The sequence below is a fragment of the Larus michahellis genome, chromosome 4 (genome assembly GCF_964199755.1).
Source record: "Larus michahellis chromosome 4, bLarMic1.1, whole genome shotgun sequence".
NCBI lineage: Eukaryota > Metazoa > Chordata > Aves > Charadriiformes > Laridae > Larus > Larus michahellis.
The window spans coordinates 65,436,627-65,458,059 of NC_133899.1; the positions used below are offsets into that span (position 1 = coordinate 65,436,627).

Genomic DNA, 21,433 nt, shown 5'->3' on the forward strand with positions numbered 1-21,433 from the left:
TTGGGTTTGTTTTTTGATGAATAGTAATGATTCTAAGTTAAGATTTTATCAATGCAATCTGCATAAAACTGCTGTTTTCTGTAGTGCCTGAGAAATAACAAATATCTGAATGGGACACAGCATGTCTTAACATTTGGAGGTTCTGCATCTGCATGTGTGGTACAGCCCTGTGTATCATTACTTTCTAATAACCAAAATTACAATTGTACCATAGAAATAGCATTAGAAGTTCTGCCTTACATAAATCAGCCTTTCATCTTTTGCTGTTAACTGCTTAGTCAATACCTCAACAGCACTCTTCTGCTGCTGTGCTCTCTTTTAAGTCATTTAAATATTTGTGGAAGATATTGATGTTTTGGCACCTGCAGTACAACTGGAGGAGCCTTGTACTCAACGATTCTGGCATATCAAACAGCTAGGCAGCTTGACAGAGTTAATTCAGGTTTGCTCTGCACTTTCGTTATAAGAGTTGATTGTTGTAATATCTCAAGATTATTTCTTAAGTTTAGAATGATTTTTTCCCAATTACATATGAAACAATAGCACTGGAAAACTGTGTTGTTGAACAATGCTCTGATACGTGGTGCTGTATTCCAAATAACACAGACTTCTTTAAGCACCGAGTGGTAGGAACAGATGCGTTGCGCTGCATGTGGTGAATCTTAAGTCATCCTGTGCGTTTTACAAATATCACGGGAGTCCAAAGTGTGTTCTAAAAATATTTAAGTTTTATGTGTAGTTTCTAGCAATGTGGAGACTGTGTCTACAGCAGAAATTTATAGATATCTTTCAAAATCTACCCCTCTCATGATCAAATACTACTAACAAATAGAAACAGAGAACTGTGGTGTTTCTTTCCATATGAAAACTCCGTAATATGAAATGTCTCCACTTAAACGTAAAATGGGGAGCAAGCAGCAGAATCAGTTTTATGCTAAAGTTACTTGCAAGGCTGTTGCAATAATCCTTTAACAGTCAAATTCCGTTAACAAACTGGATGCTAGCATGCTGCGCTACATGGATACAGGTGCTGAGGAGGTCTTTCTATTAAATCTGTATTCACGATTTTACTTTATAACTACCTCTAGATTCATTTTTTATAAATGTATAGAACTATAGATGAAAAGTAAATTCTGACAGAACATACATTTTAAAAAAGCCAGGCATTCCTATGTAACGAATGCCGTTTCTTTGAAAAATTGCTCTGTAAGGGCAGACAACTTTTTTAGCTCAAGGTATGCATTATAAGCACTTGCAGTCTGTGAGTAAGAGTTACTATATTTAATTCACAGTAAGACTTTGTTGTAGGTGACCAATTAAAATTATTTCCTGAAAGGCATGTAAACTGTGGTATGCATTTGTTATTCCAAAGTTGAGTTATTTCCTGGGAGCTGGCCCGCCCATTAGGTTCATTGCGTTAGTCCCTGAGGGCACACATTTGCAGAAGTGATTTAAGAGCAGAATCCAAAAACAACGCTGTAAGTCTTGTTTTGTTTTTTTTTGTTTTCTTTCTGAGTAGATGTTGTTACAGGAAAGCACGGTAAGATCTTACGATTGTAATAAGCCTCAGAAAAGGTCTGAAAAGTTTGAGTCCTTTAGCTGCAATGCTGACTTGTGACAATCACCGTACCGTGCGCCCCAGAGCTCTTGCTTTAATTCAGATTTACTTTGGCAGGGGTGATGCATTCCTCTGAGTGTGTGTGGTATATCATTTCCTTATGTGTTGTGAGTGCACAGCCACATTTTTATTCTAAAGTCTAATCGCTGGTCTGTCTTAGTGCATAGTGCACACAGGTTCTTGTATTTAAATTTACAAAAGTGGACTCACATTTTTAAAATTTTACTGTATTCCAAGTGTTTAGCGCAATACTCTTTCAAAGTGCAGCTTAGTGGTGAGTTCTACAGACTTTCAGGAAAGAAGTGAGCGCTGGCTCAAACCACGACACTGAAGTTTTGATACCGTTGTAAAATTTGCTCTAGAACACAAATAATGTTTTACGTAAAACTTTGTGGCTTTTGTATGAGAAGGGCAAAAATTTAGCGGACTGATTAATTTTGTTTTCGAAGGAGGTAATTAAGTCAGTTACTTTCAGATGCTTTATTGTTAAAATTCTAAAGGTGAGTTTGCGGTTTTTCAGAAATGCTGCTGCTACTTCATTGTTTTTAAAATCGAAATGGTAAAATGATGTTTGATAGTTCACTAAATAATCATCTGTCATAAATATTCACAAGCGCCATTGTTACGAAATGATACCTTGTCTTATTTTCAGAGAAGAATATTCTGAAATGATGCTTTGTGGTAGGCTTTGGACATTTCTGTAGTGTCTACTGCATGGCACGTGTATCTTGAACTGCGATAGTATGGATGAAAGCAGATCCTCTGAAAGGCAATCCAACTTCAAACGTGGAAGCAGATAACATTATAAAATAAATTCTGTGTAGCCGTAACAAAAAGGGACATAGGGGAACCTCATACTCTGAAGGCCTTCTGAACTCCTCTGTGGAGGTCTGAGAGTTGCACTTTTCTTGGCGATGTTTTCAATCGGTCTGCGTGCAGCAGGGAGTGGGAGCCTGAACTCTTCCTTCCACCTTGGTAACGGGATGAGCTTGCATCGTAGCGTGTTGCCTTCCAACAGGAATATGTCTGTGCACAGATTGCCAACAGAGCTCCTGGATTTTCAGTTCTTCCTGTTCCTAAATGCTTCTCAATGCATTTAAGGCATTTGTTGCCCTCCTTTTTCGATGTTTTGGGTTTTTGTTGTTTGGGGGTTTTTTGTGTTTTTTTTTTTTTCTGGAAACCCTTGTGCTACAAGTGATCTACGGTGATGGATCTGAGAGTAATACTGAGGAATAGTGCAAGTACATTATGAGCTGAAGTAACAGAGGAATATTGTATAAATCAGTTTTGTCTGCTAGAAGGAGTGCCGTCTGTCTTTGGAGATTAAGCTTCAAATTTGGCAGATTTAACGTAGAGCAAAAGAAGAACTTTAACTGAATCATGTAACAAGATACCATGTAACAGATACAAATATTCTGTACAGTTTTCTTAAATGTTGGCTTTTTTAAAAGGCAGAGGGGGATTAAAATGTTTTCTTAGAAGAAATTCTGTATCTGTTCCAGGGAAATGGGACAAAGGGTGGAGTCTTTAAAATTTTTAGAGTTGTATGAGGGAGAAATTACTTCACTAGTTTATGGCATTTAAATTATACTAGCATGTCTACATCTCCATTGCCTCACATTATCTCTGTTGTTGCTCTTTTCTCTCCCATATTAAGTAAAAAAACTCATCTCTCAACTGAACTTCTTTAAATAGATACCTTTGAACATCCTCTTCTGATATCCAGAAAATAAATACACTGCCTTGTGTTTGGTTTATTTCTGAGGTGTTTTGGGGGTGAATTTAGTTGCATCAATGACTTATGAAACAATGTTACTGACATCACTGGAAATGGTTTACAGACTATAACTGCCAAGCTTAGCGTTCCTTCTGCGTATCCTTGAATTGTTGGCTTATAAAATGGTAGCATACATTCACAGAAGTACTAGGATTTCCTTTGACTTGTAAAGCTGTTTTTCATTTTCATGCTTTGTTGTTCATAATCTTACAATGAATACTTCATCTCCTTTCCAAAAGCAATTTGCCACATAATTTCAAGAAGGTGTTGTTTTTTCACTGAAAGTAAGTGTCCAAAGACAAACAAAATTTTAGAACCTAGGAATGGAATCGTTTCTCTTCATGCCTTATCGATTCAATAAGAAAAAAAAGAAAATTATGACTGTTGGACAAACGTGCTGCTCAAAATGTTCATGACTGTCCTCTTACACCATGAAACAAAAGATTGAGATACATATATATTTTATTTTTTTCCAGTCCTGGAAGATGTTCTGAGTGTGTTTTCCTTGTGGAGAGAGAAAAAGAAAGGGGGGTGGGGGGGTGTGTGGAATCAGCGTTTCCAAGGAGCGTTTTGTTTAGCAGAAACAATATCTCAAAAACTTGTCTTTGATGCATTAAATTATATCATCACTTGTTTCCTGATACTGCGTGTATGCCATGTTTGACACAGTATTAAACCCCAAATTTGGGAAAAACGCTACAGCTTTAGTATTGTGTTCAAATACAGAAAGGTGGATCTGTGGTTCCTAGCTATTGGTGGCTACATTGTACCTGTGAGGACAGACTCCGTATAGTATGAACACCAGAAGAGCAGACTTTTCTCCCTCATACAAATAAAAAGATTGAGTGTTATTGCCACGCAGTTAATGTGAAAGATCAATAAAACTTGAAAATGCTGTTGAGTCTTCTCTAGTTTATTTCAACTCTCATCATTCCACCTGTCAAGACAAGCTGGATGTACAAGTTCTGCTGCTCATTCTTTTGAAAATTTTTCCACTCTCGTCTTGTTTGTGTGAATAATAGAAAAAAATTCTCCTTTAACTCTGAGGCTCTGTGTTTGTTCTCAGACAAGCTGGATGGTTTGCGGACTGGCACTAAAAGGAAACGTGACTGGGAAGCAATTGCCAGCAGAATGGAAGATTATCTACAGCTTCCAGATGACTATGAAACACGTGCTTCTGAACCTGGAAAGAAAAGGGTAATAAATTTTCAAATGACTTACTGTCCATATATGACCATTTAACGGTCTCTGTGATAAAGAGTTTGTACCAAGTCATTCAGTGTCTATGAATATGACAATTTTACTGACTCACTTTTCATTTTGCTGTTCCATTAGATTCTGTAAGAGAATATTCTCAAGAGTAGGGTCTTCCAGAGGTAAACCAGATTAGTTATGAAGTGAGGAATTGTAGATAATAAAGATTAACTATACATGGCATGGCTTTTGAGATTGGGAATGGAATCATGTCCCATTTCTTGCCGGGGGAGATGACGCGCTTTGTCTTTGGAGCAACCCTCAGAGTCCTTTTCTCGTGCTGTATGTTTTGTGGTGAGATAGTGTCATATACAGTGCAGATTCCAAGACAAGATGATTTTATTAAGCTACTTTTTTGTTAGGTTCTGTAAGAGAGGCACAGAAACAGTACACTGTTCAAAATGATTCAGCTGAGGAAAGTATCAGCTATGTAGGTTTTATATCAATTAAGGCTTGTAGACGTTGCCTCCTGCATATACCTTGCGTAAAGCTAGGGAGATGGTGTACAAGAAGTTGGCTTCAGTCACTTTATATGTAGTTCTGTTCTGAACACAAAATGCTGCATTTTCAAATATGAATGTGAAAAAAGGGGCAAAAGATCATAGAGGAAACTGAAAGAGAGGCAATAGGAAGAGGTAATACTTTTTTTAAAAAAAAAAAAAAAAAAACAACTCCAAAATGGAAGCTTTTGCCACTAAAAGTCATTTGAGTTAACTGTCAGTGTTTAGGCTTTGTTTTGTAATGTGAAATAGAAAACATTGGGTAGTACTAGAGAGTGTGAGAGAGAAATACTAAGGCATCGTCAGTGGAAGAAAGCAGACATTGCTTCTCAGCAGGAGTGTCTGGGGAAATCCAGGTAGAATGTGGAATAGGGAAGTGCTGGCAGAAAGGTGATAAGCCTTGTCACCAAGTAACAAATCAGCCTGAATGGGACTAATCAGTTAGGGTGTCAAGGAAGAAGCTCCTTCATTTACTGTTATTTCTTGTCTGGCAACAGTGTGTTGCAACTGAGGTTCTGGACTGTAGCTCTTCATCATCACCTCCCTCACTCCCTCCTACTGGTGTCTGGGTTTGCGGGTAAGGGAGTGACTCTATATGTTTGAACAGGGTGAATGCAAGTGGTCTGCATGACCATGAAGAGCTACAGAGGAGATGGCTGCAGCTGTAAAGACGGGAGATAACTTCTTCATGCATTTGTTTAGTGTAAAGAAATAGTGAAAAGATTTAAACAGAAATGCGTCAGAGAAGACAAAGAAAACTGTCCCTCATTCATTCATTCATTGCCAAGTTGCTCTTTAACACTGTTTCTGTAGTTTCATAGTTGTCTTCTAGATGTTTCCATTGTGCAATTGAAAGACACGTTGTACAGAAAACAAAGACACTAAATGAATCCTTGATAATTCTTCATGCAGAAAGCATTGCTTTGATCAGAGAAATAATTGTAGTAATTACACTTCAGCTCTCAGAATTATAGCATTGAAATGGAAAAGGCTAATCATCTGTACCTGTCTTACTCCATGGAACACCTGGGATATTCAATTAAAAATAATGTAACTGCTGTATTTTCCATCTTTACCCATTGGAAAACAAATTAATACTTACCCGATGAAATGAAAATGAGTACAAATTAGAATTCTTGTACTCTTATCTGCAGTGGAAAGCCTAGACTTGTCTCAGGATTTCTTAAGAGATTGTCCTACTGATAGTATGTTCTCCATAGGTGCGGTGGGCAGATCTAGAAGAAAAAAAAGATGCAGACAGGAAAAGGGCCATTGGTTTTGTTGTTGGACAAACAGATTGGGAGAAGATAACAGATGAAAGTGGTCATCTTGCTGAGAGAGCCCTCAACCGCACCAAGTATATATGAAAAAGTAGTTAAATGGAATTTTGTGCCTTTAAGGTAGGTATTCAGTCTTCCTGCATGTTTATAGCCTTGATGGTTTTTAGGATTTTTTTTACGAGTTGAGGTTGCCGTTCGTGTCATTGTTAGAGTTCTCCCAGGCGAGATTATTTGATGTGGAGCCTTTTTTAATAGGTACCAGCTGTATCCATGTCAGTGTGCACCCTCCTGCATATCATCTAAAAATAAAAGGAGGAGGATTGTCAGCTATCAATCTCCAAACCTTATGAATAGGAAGATTATGTTTTCATTAAAAGAGTAGTTTAGCTGTGTGCTTAGTCCTGTCTAGTTCAGATTTTGCTTACTGTATCTTAATTCTGACCACACTAATTGCTATTTTACTTGGTGTAACAAACTTTTCCTTTCTTTACAGGCCATTTGCTCTGAGGAGAAGTGAACCAAGGTGTCATGAGCATCTTGCATGGGTTATGTCACTCCCACCTTCACAGTTTTTCTTTGTTACTTTAGTTTCAGCAGTTTTCTTGAGATATTGGCAGATAACCGGTGCCCTCAAAAAACCCAACAAATCCCACTGCACCTAAATGAAAGAGACAGTTTACTTTTTAATATTTTTGGAGGGGAGGGAGGGGGAGGGCCAGTAGTTTTAGCTGCTGTTTGTGGGATAAAGTGGAAGGATTAGACAGACGTTACCTCCACTGTACCGTTACAGAATGTTTATCACCTTTGCTTTGTGGCCGTTCTCGTTTTATACTGTATGTACCTTGTAGCTTATTGTATTAGGAAGCAGAACAATAAATTTCACTATAAACTCAGTGTTCTTGGTGCACCGTATAACATGGGTTTTGTTTGACATTTAAAATGTGGTCTGTGTTCACGTGTTGACAGTGCTCAGAACCATCCTTACCTGGAAGAGGTGCTGTGCTCATATTCTGGAATGTGTCCTGTCTTCTAGGTTTATCACCTGCTCTTCTTCTCGTAGACAGCTCCATTAAAGGCCCTGGGTTTTGCTGGCCTTTAGGAGCCATACCATTCTCATTCTTCCTGGAGAGCAGAAATGATCGTTATTTTTTGGATCCTAGTTTCTCAATTATGTCAAATTTTCATTACTACGTGAGTATAAACGCTGTTGGATGGCTCTGAAATACTCAAGGTAGTAATGTATGAAAAACATTTCTTTAATGCTCAACTTGAAAACGGGTACTACGGAGTTCTCTGGAGGGCAGCCTAGAAAATTCGTTTTGGTCTTACTATGTCCTTTAGTCAACACTGATCCTTATCAGGGTATTTCATTCCATTCATAAGTCTACTGTCGTGTAGAGAAACATCATTGAAAGAAGCAACAAAGAACAGAAGTTATACCTTTCTATTCATTTAATAAATGTGTTTAGCTTGCTAAAAAAGATAAACTAATAGCAGTCCACACTATTAAAAGTGGTACAAATTCTTCATAGAGGTTGGTATATCGCTTCTGACACAGCATCAGGTTTGCTGATGAAAACTTTCTTTTGTCCTCTCAGGTTTTGAAGCAAATGCCTTGTGTTAACAATGTTGTAACCAGGCAAGGTGTTAAATCTGAAAGTAATTGCTGTTTTACTGGTGAATCGAATTTTTTTTTCTCCTGATCTTTATGAGGGAAGAAAATGGAGTCCAGAATTTCCTTCTCTACTATTTGTTGCTCTGCTGAGTAATTACATTGCGGTTTGCATCCAGGTTGGTAAATGAATTAGTTCTGGTGTGGTGGTAGTTCGTGCAGTTAAAGGAGAGCCGTGGTGCTAATAGGTGGGTTTGTTTGCCATTCTCATGTTTTGGTTTATTGGATGTTTCTCAGCCTTGTCTGTGGTGCATGACTGAAAGCTCTTTGGTAAACAAGGGGAATAGCTGAGCTTGTGTTACGCCCTGAATGTGTTTAATACAAGAAAATCAATCTTCCCTGAATGCAGCATTTTTAAAATGGAAGGTAATAAATGCGCATTTTCTGTGTACACGTACTATTATGTAGCATTATATATTTTTATTTTTTTAAATGTTGCTAAATACTCTTTGAATTCTGACTGAGAATTGTTGACAAAGGGAAACTAATAGTTAACAAGAAAAATCAGTATTGTGTATTGCTGTGGAAATCGAGGAAGCTTTGCTTCAGAGAAGTTACTCTCAGGTACGTTTAAAATGTGTTTCAGTCTATCTTCAATTGTCCATAACAAAACTGGAATTCTTGTGGCATGCCATTGTTACGAGTTGATGCTGTTTCTTGACTTTTAAGAACTGATAATGGTTTTGTCTGTATTTTTGGTAATGCATCCGAACCAGATCCTTTTCTAACATTTTCCTTTACAGGCTAAACAATATTTCTGGAGCATGTAAATGGATAGCATGTGACAGAACTGATCATCTAATTTACTGTTTTTAACAGTTTTGAAAATAATTTTAGCAGATAACACCCAGAGGGGTCACACTGTTTATTCTGTGGTGCACGTGTAATTAGAGAGAGATGAGCAGAGAATACGCATAAAGTTATACTTTGAGAACAGAGAGAAAATGTATCATTCTTCAAGTTTAGGGCAAAATTTCAATTCTGAAAACATACTGTTGCAGGCTGTTTGTCAGACTGTTTGCTCAGCTGAAAGGTTTAGGGTATTTTTTGTTGTTGTTTTCCTCTTTTCACTGGAGTTCAGAACTTTTCCATTTCTGTAGTACAGAAATATCATTCCATAATCTTTGCCATTTCTTTCAGTTGGTTTGAACGTTTAGCAGGTCAGTCCTCATCTGCTTGATGAGAATTGGCTCTCAAAGAAAATAATTTATGCCAGCACTACAACCTGTAACAGATTCTACATACTCCAGTCCTTCAGTGAATGAAGAAATTGAGCAAAAAGGAAAAATTCATCATTGCTGCTGACAGAACTGAGAATAGCTAGGTAGTGCCATGCTTGGCTTTTAGTCAGGGGTTGGTGATTAGCTGTTTTGCTTTTGTCTGGAAAATCCTTCACTACAGAATCCAGTAAGTTTTTATCCTGATTTAGTTCTTACTCATCTTCTGCTTGCTGATATTGGCAGTAGAATCTTTCACAGTGCTGAACGGAAAGAATACCCACTTGCGTTGATGTCTAAATAGGAAAATATGCATCCAGTGCTCTCGGATAATGATCCATCTTTGACCATGCGTGCAGTTGTGCTAACTCTGAGTTGGACTGTTTCTGTGCAGTGCATCGCACTTAAAAATACAACTCTGAAAAAATCATCAGCTGCTGCAGAACAAAGCTGCTGCCTCTTGAGCAAAGTTGACTGTTAAAACAGTATTTTCTGTGAATTACAATTTCTTATGGCACTTCATTTTTTTCTCAGGACCAGCTGCTTTTTAAAGAATATTGAAACTACATGTCTCATGGTAGAAGTACATATGCTTTTTCCAAGGGAATGTGCAACCCAAGACATGCTGCTACTGTGTGAATAGAACTTAGTTGTCACCTTCACTCACCTCGTGGATTATTGTAGGATTGCGCGTTAGCGTGATGGTCTGACTGTGGTATGAAAGAGTGACTATATAGCATAGAATACTATGTTGATTCTGGAAATGTCATGGTTTTTCTTAAATGTTTACAACAACACAGATAAACAACTTACCTTGCATTATTAATTCTCAGTCTTTAGAAGGGAAGAATTGGTGTTGATACAAGTTAAGAGTTTCATTTTTCACCCATCAGGTTGGGTTTGGTATTTTTTGGACTTTGCTTCAGTCATCTTTGTGAACCCTGTCCATTAATTGTGCCTTGCCTGTCTGTTGGTAAACAAAATACATCACTGTTATTTTCTGTTTGTAAGGCGTTGTTTTAACTATTTTCTGAAGCCTTTTAATCTCTGAACAACCATTTAGATACCATGAAGATCCTGAGTAGGATTTCACTAGTGGCTCTTATGAAAGGATTGAATTGGAAAAGTAGAGTTGTAATATTACACTGAAACAAATGTATTAACCTATCCCCTAAAAGCCGGCATCTAATCCAGTTGAGTAGTTAAAAATGATGAAGAATTGTGATTTGCAAGTCACATTAGAAAGTACGCTTCCTGCAGAAGAATAGTCTGTCATTACTGTGTTTTTAAATGACAGAGAAGAACATGACCTCACTAGCCAAAATCTGTTTTCTCACAATTTAAGATTGCAACACCATTGGAACACTGTGAGAATCCTTTTCAAAGGAATGAAGTAATTCAGCCTGTGGGACAGCTTGTTGCCACCTGAACAAATTTACTGTTACCAGAAGAAAAAAATATTCTTTGTCTGTTTATTTAATGCAGCTGTCATGGCAAATCATTTCATACCCTTCGGACACAATTTTCCTTAGCAGACTGTGCCATTTTGTTATTAATATTGCTGCCAAGACATTTTGGAAACCCACACAATATTCAACAGACCTCAGGACTTGAAGAAAACGTGGTTGATCTGGGTTTGAAGGCAAATAGTGCTCTTTGCTATGAAGTTCCTAATGTCTCTGCCAGCGTGCATCAAGCTAACTGTGAGCTGACTGAACCAAAACCCAGGAACTCTTGTTGTAACTCCACGTACATGGACTGGAAAGGGGAAGCCACATACTGATGGCTACGTGGTTCCTTTTTACTATGCCTCTCTTCGTTATTTAATGTTTCCCATATTACTTCTTGGAAACGAGGTCTCAATACTGACCTTGAGGTCCACTGCCAATCTGGCACCCAACTGCACCAGGACAACCTGCATATTATGAGATAATGTATTTGAGGAGCAGAGGTGGCCATCTCAGTTGAGATCTGCACATTTGCAGCATGAACTCTAAGTGGGTAAAAAAAAAAAAATTCAAGTTCTTACAACGTGGTGGTGTAAGACTGATTATACTTAGTTTTCTTAACATAGTAGAAATGAGAAGAGAAATAACAGAAATTTCCTAGAATTTAAAATATGAATGTCATAATTCTCTTCCTATTTTGAGTCTCTAGGGCAGACCCCTTTATTCTCTTATGAAACTTGAATCAAAGTTGTTTTCTCTTCTCCTGCTCATCCGTTCCTACGGGTGCAAGTCAGAATCTTTCAACCAACTAAAGGAACACCAAATGACTCTTCTGATTTCTGCTTAAGATTTATAACTTTCTTCTTCATGGTGAAACTGTTTTGTTTCATTCTAACAGTGGAGTGTTCCAACAATTAATGGTGTCTCTTTCTACCACTTCCAAATTTGCATGGTACTGGATCTGCAGCCTCGCGCCTTAGATCTTCCTCATGCATGTAGGTTGGAAAATTGGTAATGACGGTATTTCATTTAGGTGGATTATCACTTTCTAGCTGTTTGGAAGCAGGATGTGCTCTTTTATTCATGGTTTTGCTTAAACCAGGTAAGGGCAATTACTGTTACCAAACAAAAAATACAGCAAGTTTACTGGAAATGGAGAGACAAAAAAGTGAAGTCGCTTAAGTTTTCCATTCAGGTTTCTAGTCAGGAGCCTCTGGTCTCTTTGAACTGTAGGATTTAGAGATTTTAATATGCAAAACCTTAAAGCTGCCTGGGTGGAAATGACAGTTTCATTTTTTTCCTGATATTTTTCTGGCTTGTGCAACTCTCTGATGGAATCTCATGGGGAGGGGAGACCTTTCCCTAGGGCTTGTGTCCTGGCACACTGCTTCCCTTCTATGTGTGTACAGGGACAAAGTTTGTTTCCTTAACTGGTCAAGGTAAATGTGTATGAATAGGTGTTCAGCTTTACACAAGAAATTTCTCGTGCTTTTTATTAGGATGGCATCTGAACTGTCTTCTGTAACCAGTATATTCATATATGAAGTTGCAGCGTTTGAAGTTAGTACTTTCAGGGGAATGCATGAAGACTGCAAGGTTGTTATCACTTCACCAATTCCTGTGACGTTGCTGTCTTTGGAAAGAAACTATAACTGCAGTGCTCCTTGCAAAGAGAAAAAAACAAAACAAAACCAAACCCCAAAACAATACAAAAAAACCCCCAAACAAATCTGAGAAGTGGAAACTCCATCTAAGTGAAGAAAACACGAAACCAAAAAAAAAAAAATGGGAATTCAGTTAGTTTAATTATCTGAACTGGAATCTATCTTTGTGGCTAGAATGTGGTAACAACTCCACTGCCTGAGGTGTCGGCTTTAGCAACTGGCTGCAAGTGTGTTTGTGGAGAAGAATCTGAAATTAATCCCTGCCATGTCAAAAGCATAGAGGTGAGCAAGCTGATTTAGAAAGCAGTTCATCTTGAAAAAGCCTGTGAAGGGTGATTTGAAAGTACTTTTAAATTCTTTTTAAAAGCAGAAGCCGTAACAGATTACATGTAAACTGAAACATTGGCCGCAAAAAAATAGAAGCATCTTTCAAAACCTAAGGTTTTTTCTGTTTAAATCTTGTAGGATGTTACTTTTCTTCTTTGGGGATTAGCACAGAAAGGGAACAGACCTGTAGTTCTTGCCTGTTGCAGAGTCTATATGGCCTTAAAACACACAAAAACCTGAATACTTGTTTTCACAGGTAGGTAATACAGACAATGACTTTAATTTGGCACGACACCATGCGTGGATGACAAGGTGTCTTAAGCAGCACTTAAAAAATACCTTTTTGTTCTGTTTTGGTAAGTCTGATGCAGATAGTAATAAAAGTTTGGTTTAATCACTGTTGCTGATCCAGGTACTAGCCTTTGTACATGTAGCTTCTGGGTTTTGAGAATACTATATTACTCTTTGAAGCACAGAAAACACAGCTTTACCAACACCTACATTATTTCAACTTACTCATCTGTGGATGCTCAGAACTCTTGTGCAAGTGATGAGTCTTTATTGCTATTCTTTAAGGTGTCTGTTTTTCCATTTCCTTTGAACTGAAGTTGCCACATTCTTTTCTTTGAAGAAAAGGTGGACAGATTAACTTGTCTGGTAGCAGATCTCATTGTACTCCTCAGTTAAAGTCACACAGAAATCAAGATTTTTTAGGTAATGACAACCAGATGGCACTAAAGCTTTGATTTTGTGTTAGGATTAAATTGGAGAAAAAACAAAAGCTTGAAATTGTTTCCACTGTAATTAAATTTTTGTGGTTTCATATTGCCCAATACAGTTTTAAACCGTTAACTTGTACTTCATGAAAGGAAAAATGACCACTTTTCTGTGGGAAAAAAGTTCAGTGGATTAATGTTGCGCTATTGTGTGGAGTATCACTTGCAGTTCACAGTCAAGATTTTGCGCTCCATTGAACCTACGTGATGCATAAATATGGAACAAGATCTTCCTTTTGCCTTAAGGAGAGGCATGAAAATTAAAAGGTCTTTTTATATCCTGCTAAAAAGCTTGACAACTGCTGACATCTAATGGAAAATGGGATTTAACTTACTAGCGTCTGCTTTTGGATTCTAGAGTATTTAAATATATTGTAGGAAGAAATCATTCTTTGAGAGCCTTCCAAGGTTTCTTATTGAATCTTGCTTTTTTCGTCTTGGAATGAAGAAAAATAAGGATGAATAACCAAACCAAAGCACTAAAGATTCTTCTGGCAGAAGAACCCACTGACTTCACTCTGGCTAAGAAATCTCAGAACTTCAGGTTCATCAAAGACTATACGGGGAATGTCTCGCAAAGAACCGTACTTGAAGCTCTAATGTGAATGGTCCAAACAGGTTTGCACAACGTGTGACGTGATTACTGCACGTTTTGCAGTAGGTGCTTTGTAGATAAGGAGGAATGGGAATACCCTTTTCCAAGGAGTTTACAATCTACGGATTCCTTTATTAGGAATATAGTGATTTGTGTCTCCTTTCCCTTCTCCCAGCAGGCAGAGGGAATCTGCTGTAAGGCTGAAGGGATGGTCCTGAAGTAAGCTTGGGTATAAACTTCCTCATTTTTCCCTAGAAGTCTGCCTGTTGTAGCCTCATTGCAGTGAATGTGTTTCAGATGTAGCTTGAGAAGAATGTTCAGATACCCTTTAAGCAGTTTACCTACAAATCTGTCGGGGGGAGACGCTAACATGGTGAGTATGCTGCACTGCTAGTAGTATGCCAACAGTGCACATCTGTACCTCCTACATGAAGATGAACTTGGAGCAGAATAAAAAATCTGGCTAAAAAGCTAGATTTACCTTCAGTAAAACCAGATGTGACTGTTCGGCTTTGGATCAGTTTGGGGAACTGATGAAACCTTCAGTAATAAGTATTTCTCCATCACCTCCTTTGTCAGTTGTGTCCGGTACTGGCTTGTAGAAGATTGTCTAGGTCCTGTGGATTTCCATCCTTCTCTTGTTCCTAAGCTAGACTTACGATGTGCTACGTTGAAGGAAGGGACTATCTAGAAGTTAAGACTGGCACGATTTATGTTTTGCCAAATGCAAAAATGCTGACCATGTCGTGTTGTCACGTTGCACTCTGCTTTGATAGTTTCTTGGATTCTGCGTCTAAATCATAGACTTGAGTTTCATTTGAAAAGCCACAGTTGTCCAGAGAATTTTAGTCTCAAAGGCTCTTCTCCACTACGTACCCTGACGCAGCAGCATCCAGCGCAGTCAGAGTTTTGGAGACGAGTTCCTCAGCAGCATCTGTTACAGCTGGGAAGTCTCGTAGAGATTGTCCTTTCTGAAGGACTATTGCAAAATTTCTGTCTTCGGATATTTCTTCTCAACGTCTGACCTTTTTGACGATAAGTTCTGTAAACAGAAAATACGAGTGCTGTGTTCTTGTTCGTGGACAGTAGTTTACCATTCCTAGTGAAACAGAATTTCAGAAATACAAATTACTTGTAAATCTGCGCGATTGATGTGAGCTATGGGGTTGGTGATGAGGTGACTGCATTTTTGCAGGAGTGTAATTTATGTATGTTGTTCATCTGGGTGGTTTTATTCACAGAGGGATTGATTTCAAATGTCACTGCGTTGGAAAATGCTCTCTGCAGCAGTTCCATATCAGTCCCTTATTTAGATGAACGCCTTAGGTTGAGACTTTGGTATATTAGTTCTTCCAGTTTAGGGGGTTTACCTTTCTAGGATAAAGATATATAGCTTATCTCTTGTAGTACACATTAATTTTTCCTTTTCTGGACCATTGTGGCATTTCCTTTTATCTTTATTTGTCCTTGGCTACATGCATCAAGATGAGGGAAATCCAATTTCAAGAGTGGAAGCTACTTGTTAGCCGCGGTGTACAGGAGAGATCAATAATGTACTTCTTCTCTCCTTGTGATAATTAGCATAACGGGCATCTCTTTTTCTGTGTTTTCTAGCACAGGTCATCAACAGATCTGTAATGCGCCTCATATGTATATTATGTAAAACTTAAATAAATGTGTGATGCTGAAATCAGTTTCCTTTACATTCAGTTCTCCAGCTAGATTAGTCCAGTCCAGCAGGGATTTAAGACCTGTACGTGGCCTCCAGACCCTTCTGCACTGCTATCTTTCAAGTTTCAGTCTTTGCTGTGATTTTTTTTGTATTCTCTGTGTTTGTGTCAAGTAGTATAGACCTGGTGAGTACAGAGTTCAGTATAGCTGAATGTATTGATGGAGTCTGTGTATTGTAGAAACATTGTTAACTTTCTGCGCTATCTTGGTTGCTTTCTTTATTTTAATATGACTGCTTTCGTTGTTCCCTACCTTTGATACACCAGCTGTGGAGAAGGAAGACCTCTGGAAATAGTGGCACTAAAATTGCATTGAGTTTAGTCATTAACGTTATTAAAATATTTTACAAATACCCAGTTGGCATCTTCCCTGGCAAAGAGGATATAAATCAGCAGCAAAATCAAGAGTGGACAGTGTTCTAGGGCATTTTGGAAAGTATAAAAGGGTAGAAATACATTGTGAAACAGTAAGAATTGGAGTTCAGCATTCAGTGTCAGAGTCCTTTTTTTTTCTTTTTTTGCTAACTTTTTTTTCTCTAACTTTCTAACTGTGATAAAAGACAAAGGTTTGGAAAATAGGGTAATATGTAAAATGCTGCCTTTGGTGATCTCGGGGAGAAGAATGTTCAGTAGCAATGAGGCACCATTTTTTGACTTAATGCTGTTATCAGCTGGGATTTGGCTTTTTTGTTTGGCTGGGGATTTTTTGCTGATGTCATTGTCATGGAGTTTGGTTTATTTTAAGAGCGGTTTTGCCTTTGGGAGCAGCAGCCTACCTCCAGCAGCGTCACTGACATGTTGCCCTTGAACCCTATGCACACAGGGATTCCGTGCTGCGCCCGGGATGCGTCTGAGCCAAGCTCTCAACAGTTAATGTGGAGCAGATAAGCCCTGTTACCAGAGAGGGAAAGGCACAAAGATGCATGTCGTCAGTGATGCTGCTCAGAATCACCTTATAACTTCTCATAGACTAATTAACTTGATTTTTATCTAGGGGTTTACCCTTATGAATCGGTCCTCTTCCATTTCGCAGATGGGCTGGGAAGGTGCTACATCTTTAATGTGGGATGGTGGATGAATCGCGTGTCATTTTGAACTGTTTATGGTGTGGATTCATGTGCTGGGGCACACTGAATGTCCAAAGCTACGCTGCGGTCGCATGTATGGATAAACATACCTGTGTGATAAACCTTAACAGTGCAGAACTGAGTGGTCACAGCAGGGGATTTTCCCAATGCTACAGTTCTGTTTCAGTGGCTTATGGGGAAAACAGGCATTGGAGAGGCATCTGCATAAAACCTTCCTCCCTATTAATCTCAGTGCTCCTTTATTTGTACCAGGATTTAGGGCTATTGTATTTAGATCTTTCACGTGTAGGGCCTGATTTTTTGTAACACCATATTTACCTTGTCATTACTGCATGATTTTTTCAATGTGCATTGTTGTGTTTTGGACACGGGGCTCTTAACTCCATGGTTTCTTTTCAGTGGAAAAAGCCCCTGAGTGCTTGCAAACACATGGGCATTCAATAATATACTGAATAAAGACAATTGAACTGGCACCAGAAGGCTTACAGGAGAAGCTTTGTGAGATGGTGAACTGAATTTTGCAAACTGGTGAACTAGCAAGATCCCTGGATTTACCGGAGTGCGTCACAGGGACCGTGCAAGGGCCAGTAAATTTTTCTGAAAAGGCATTTGAGACATTACACGCTGCTTTCAGGTGATGGCGGTGCCGTGCTCCTGAGGAACACCTTCCATGCAGCATCATTTGCAAAGAGGGGAGCTGCTCTGCAAAGGATTGCCGCTGCTGCTGCTAGTTGCTACAGAACAACCTCTGTGGAGGGAAGAGCCGGATGGCTCCGAGGCTGGTGGTGGGCTGTGGTGGACACAACAGGCCGTACAGTAGTATTAAGAGAGGTAAGAGCTTCTGATGGCACCTGCCAGTCTGCTGGCTGGCTGAGGCCCTAATGTTTGTTATTTGTTAAGAAACAAATCTCGAGAACTGAAGTTAGGGTGTTCCCACAGAAGGGTTGGCCTGTGTTTTATGACGCGGTCAAAAGCTAAACTTGCTTTTGCGCAACCAGTAAACTTGGGGGCAAATGGTCACAGATGGTGGTGTGGTGATCTGAGTAAACCAGTAAATACCACGAGGAGGTGGTGGGCTTCACTAGGAGTGTATTGGTGCAGACAGACCGTGGGCTGTTAACAGAGAACAGGGTGGCCACTGGTGTTCCTCAGTGTGTGAAGGAAAGGAACGGCTGTCTTTTTGTTTGAAATACAATTTTATGGAAACAAGCTTACAGCAACTTGGGAGAAAGAGGATTCGGTCGTTTTGTCTCAGCTGTTCGAGAGTTGACGCGGCAACAGTTTGTTCGGCACCAAGCAGGTGCTCTGTGCCATTGCAGTCTTCCCCACAGCAGCTGCTCAAGAAACACTGGTCCAAAGACAGCGGTCCTTCTGGCGTGAGGTGGCCCCTTCTGAAAAATGAAATGCAATCATCTTTATGAGCAAGCCCAGGATCTGCAAGGATTTTGTTTCCCTGATTGGTGTGACTCTTCAAATGCAGACAGCGTTGCCGCCACCATCATCCCGGTCACATGGAGTTACGGAGGATGCTTACACAAGCAAATTGTAAAGTATAGTGTTAATGGACATTTCTCCAGTTAAGTACTAACATATGGGTGAGTACAGTATTGTCAGTCCTTTACATTTCAATAAATAATCAAAGCTCCGTGAAGTTCTTGAAATAGAACATTTGTCACCAGATCAAACACCCGCGCCTTGGCTTGGCTTGTTACAGCCTTGGGAAGCCAAGACCCTGTGCCATGAGAACGGAGACCTTCGCTGAGCGGACCATTACTGAGGTGGTGTTTCCAGCTTCCAGATGCTGCCAGTTCCTGCAAAGATTGCTCTGGTCCTTCGGATAACGTTGCTCATTAAACGTTTAGTCAGAAACGGAGGTGAGAGCGAAGCTCAGGGGTTAGAAATAGCTGCAGAATAAATGGTATGCTTGAAGTCGCAGCACGATGAAGAAAAACACGGTTTAGGAGCTTTACCTGAGCTCTGACAGCAGCGGTGACGCCGGGTGCCACACAGGGGCTTGCGCTCTACCCAGGGGTGATTCAGAGTTCACTGCCAAGTAGGAAGCCCCTGGTGTTCCATGCTGGCTTGGAAACGCCGTGCTATGGGCACGGCCTTCCACGAAAGAAACAATGAGCTAAAAAAATCTTTGTGCCAGCAGCTGTCAGAGCTGAGAACATCCAGCGTTGCTGCTGCTTGGCGTAACGCTGCCAGCTGCAGCCCGGGACACTTCTAAGCATGAATAGATGATATTCTGCCTTATAACCATTGCTCGAGAGAGGAGGGCACCGTGGCTTTTAAAAATACCGTTTCTGTGGCATTATCTTTTTTGTAACTGTAGCTACTATTTCTAAAGTGTTTTATTTAAAAACAGCCTTTGTAATTGTTTTTATTTGAACGCCGGTTGTTCTGCCCATCATGGGGTCTCAGTAGATGCAGAAATGCGTAGGGCTGGCCCCCCTTTTCCCTTGAGCATGAATTCATGGTGTTTTCAAAAGTTGTCCTTATTTCTACTGTTTCTTACTCACAGACCTGGAAATTAGAAATTGAAAACAATTACTTAAGCTGTTGAATATTCTGTGCTCACTCTCTGAGGACGGGTTTTTTATAGAGATGTATAGATATGTATATACACATATGTGTCGTCAGGTATTTTTGCTTAGTTTTTTAAAATAATATGAAGTATTTTTCTATAATTTCTGTTCTTTGTGTAAAGCTATGGATGACATGTACGTGCTTCGGGAAATCCAGTAAAATATTTTCCTTGAAGTTTCAGGTTTTTTCCTCTATCTTGTGTTTTTCATAATCCCAGCTTTTCACTTCACCACTTGCTTTTAGCTGCTTATTTTCCATGATTGCGATAAGACAAAAAGATTGATCCTGTTGGGTACAGGCTGGCACTTCTAAGGGTGATCCTTGTGTTAATCTAGTAGAACAACTAGTGATAAAACAATAAACGCCGGAGCAATAAACACCAGGAAGGAAGCTGCCATGTTTGGCTCATGCCAGTTGGACTTTATGCTGTGTCATTAAGAGTTGCTTAGCAGGTAATGGGAAATAGCCACAGAGAGTGTCTAGTGCCCATTTTATTGGAATAGCAAACCCAAGAACGGTGCTGATGCCAATACACACGATGAAAATTATCCTATGAACTTTTAATCAAAAGCCAAGTGCTAAAAAACCAAATTACTAAATTTGGGAAGCCTGTAGAAGTACTGCAGAGGCTGACAGTAGGTGTGATTGCTTACTGTAAATATGCTGAAAGTCATCTCAAAATGAGAAAACAGGAAATTTCTCAAATTTTAGGTCTTGGTAATGTTTGTATGTTACCAAAAAAAAAAGTTGATCGTGGCAGGGGACTTAATGACATGGGACTTCACCTGTGACTTGGCAGCCTGTACACTTAGCTGAGAAGAAGTGAGTGTATAAATATGGGCTGTGTCCTCTCACGGGGTGTTGAGTGTTGACCTAAATCTGCTTTTCCTTGAGATCCATGGCACAACTCTCCTGAATAGCCGTTCTCAAGCATTCTAGGTCAGGCCCGCTTTTAAAAATGAGTTTGCTGGTTTGGTATTTGTGCATGGACACATGTGCTTGTTCTCTGTCAGCCTGCCTCCCATCTTCTCCAACCCCAGCTGCCTCCCCTCCAAGAGGAGCATTACTGCTGGCCAACCTGCTGGTTTTGGGTGGTGGAGACGAGTCTGAGGTACCCTCTCGCTCCTTGGTGCACCCTTACTCAGAAGTATCTTCCTTGAAAGCCCCTGGGCTACACGATGGCCTCCCTGTCATGATGGCTGCCTGGTCTGGGCAGAGCTCCCAGAGAGACATCTGCCTTCATCCACACCGCTCATCTCTGCACCCAGCCTTCCATGCTTGCCCCTGAGCTGCTGCAGGCAGGCTGGTGAGACGAGGCACCCGAGAAGGGAGCACGCAGGCCCCCGCTGTGTGCTCCATTGCCACTGTCTCATCAAAACGGGGCTTTTCGTTGCGTAAGTCAAGGGAGAACAGCCCACCCGCCTGCTGCTGTGAGGCTGGTGTCTGGCACAGCTCCGCTCCCCAGTTCCCATCCCCTGGTCCGTGGGTCTCACTAATGTGGTGTTTTGTGGTGTGCAGAAAGGAAGAGTTTTGCTGCCAGCTGGGAGGTGTCAGTCTGTCCTGAGGGACCCCACAGGGAGCTTTATCCTTGACCCTGATCTCCGCAGTCTCTCCGTGCATCCCTTCACCTTCCCCTGGAGTGGCGCCAGGTCTGCAGAACAGCAGAGGAAGGGGTGAATTCTCCAGCTGAAAAGCGACCTCGGGTGTTTGTGGTATTTGTAACTGTAACCTGGATTAATCCATCCTTACAGTGCATGTAATGGGACAGCAAATGTTGAGATATTTCATGAGCACAGGCCACGGGCTCACCTGGGGATGCTTACCTGGAGAGACCTGCCCTGATGCCAAATACACATCTGAGATGTATTATTTGAGGGAAGGTCCCTTTCAAAAACATT

General features: G+C 40.0%; 1 protein-coding gene across 11 annotated transcripts in view; it reads left to right on the forward strand.

The window, feature by feature from the left end:
• Positions 1 to 7,323, forward strand: part of YLPM1 (YLP motif containing 1) — a 40,542-nt gene extending 33,219 nt beyond the window's left edge. For 9 of the 11 annotated variants that reach the window (XR_012586759.1, XR_012586760.1, XR_012586761.1 and 6 more), the window contains 3 exons: positions 4,462 to 4,592; positions 6,370 to 6,549; positions 6,923 to 7,323. Coding sequence is in view for 7 of the 11 variants with exons in the window: in XM_074585271.1 (XP_074441372.1) it covers positions 4,462 to 4,592; positions 6,370 to 6,516 (278 nt within the window). In the remaining 4 variants the exon portion in view is untranslated. Of the gene's footprint in view, positions 1 to 2,270; positions 4,296 to 4,461; positions 4,593 to 6,369; positions 6,550 to 6,922 lie in introns of those variants that run through there. The other 2 variants (XM_074585278.1, XM_074585275.1) reach the window with 2 other exon arrangements.
• Positions 7,324 to 21,433: the final 14,110 nt, after the last annotated feature.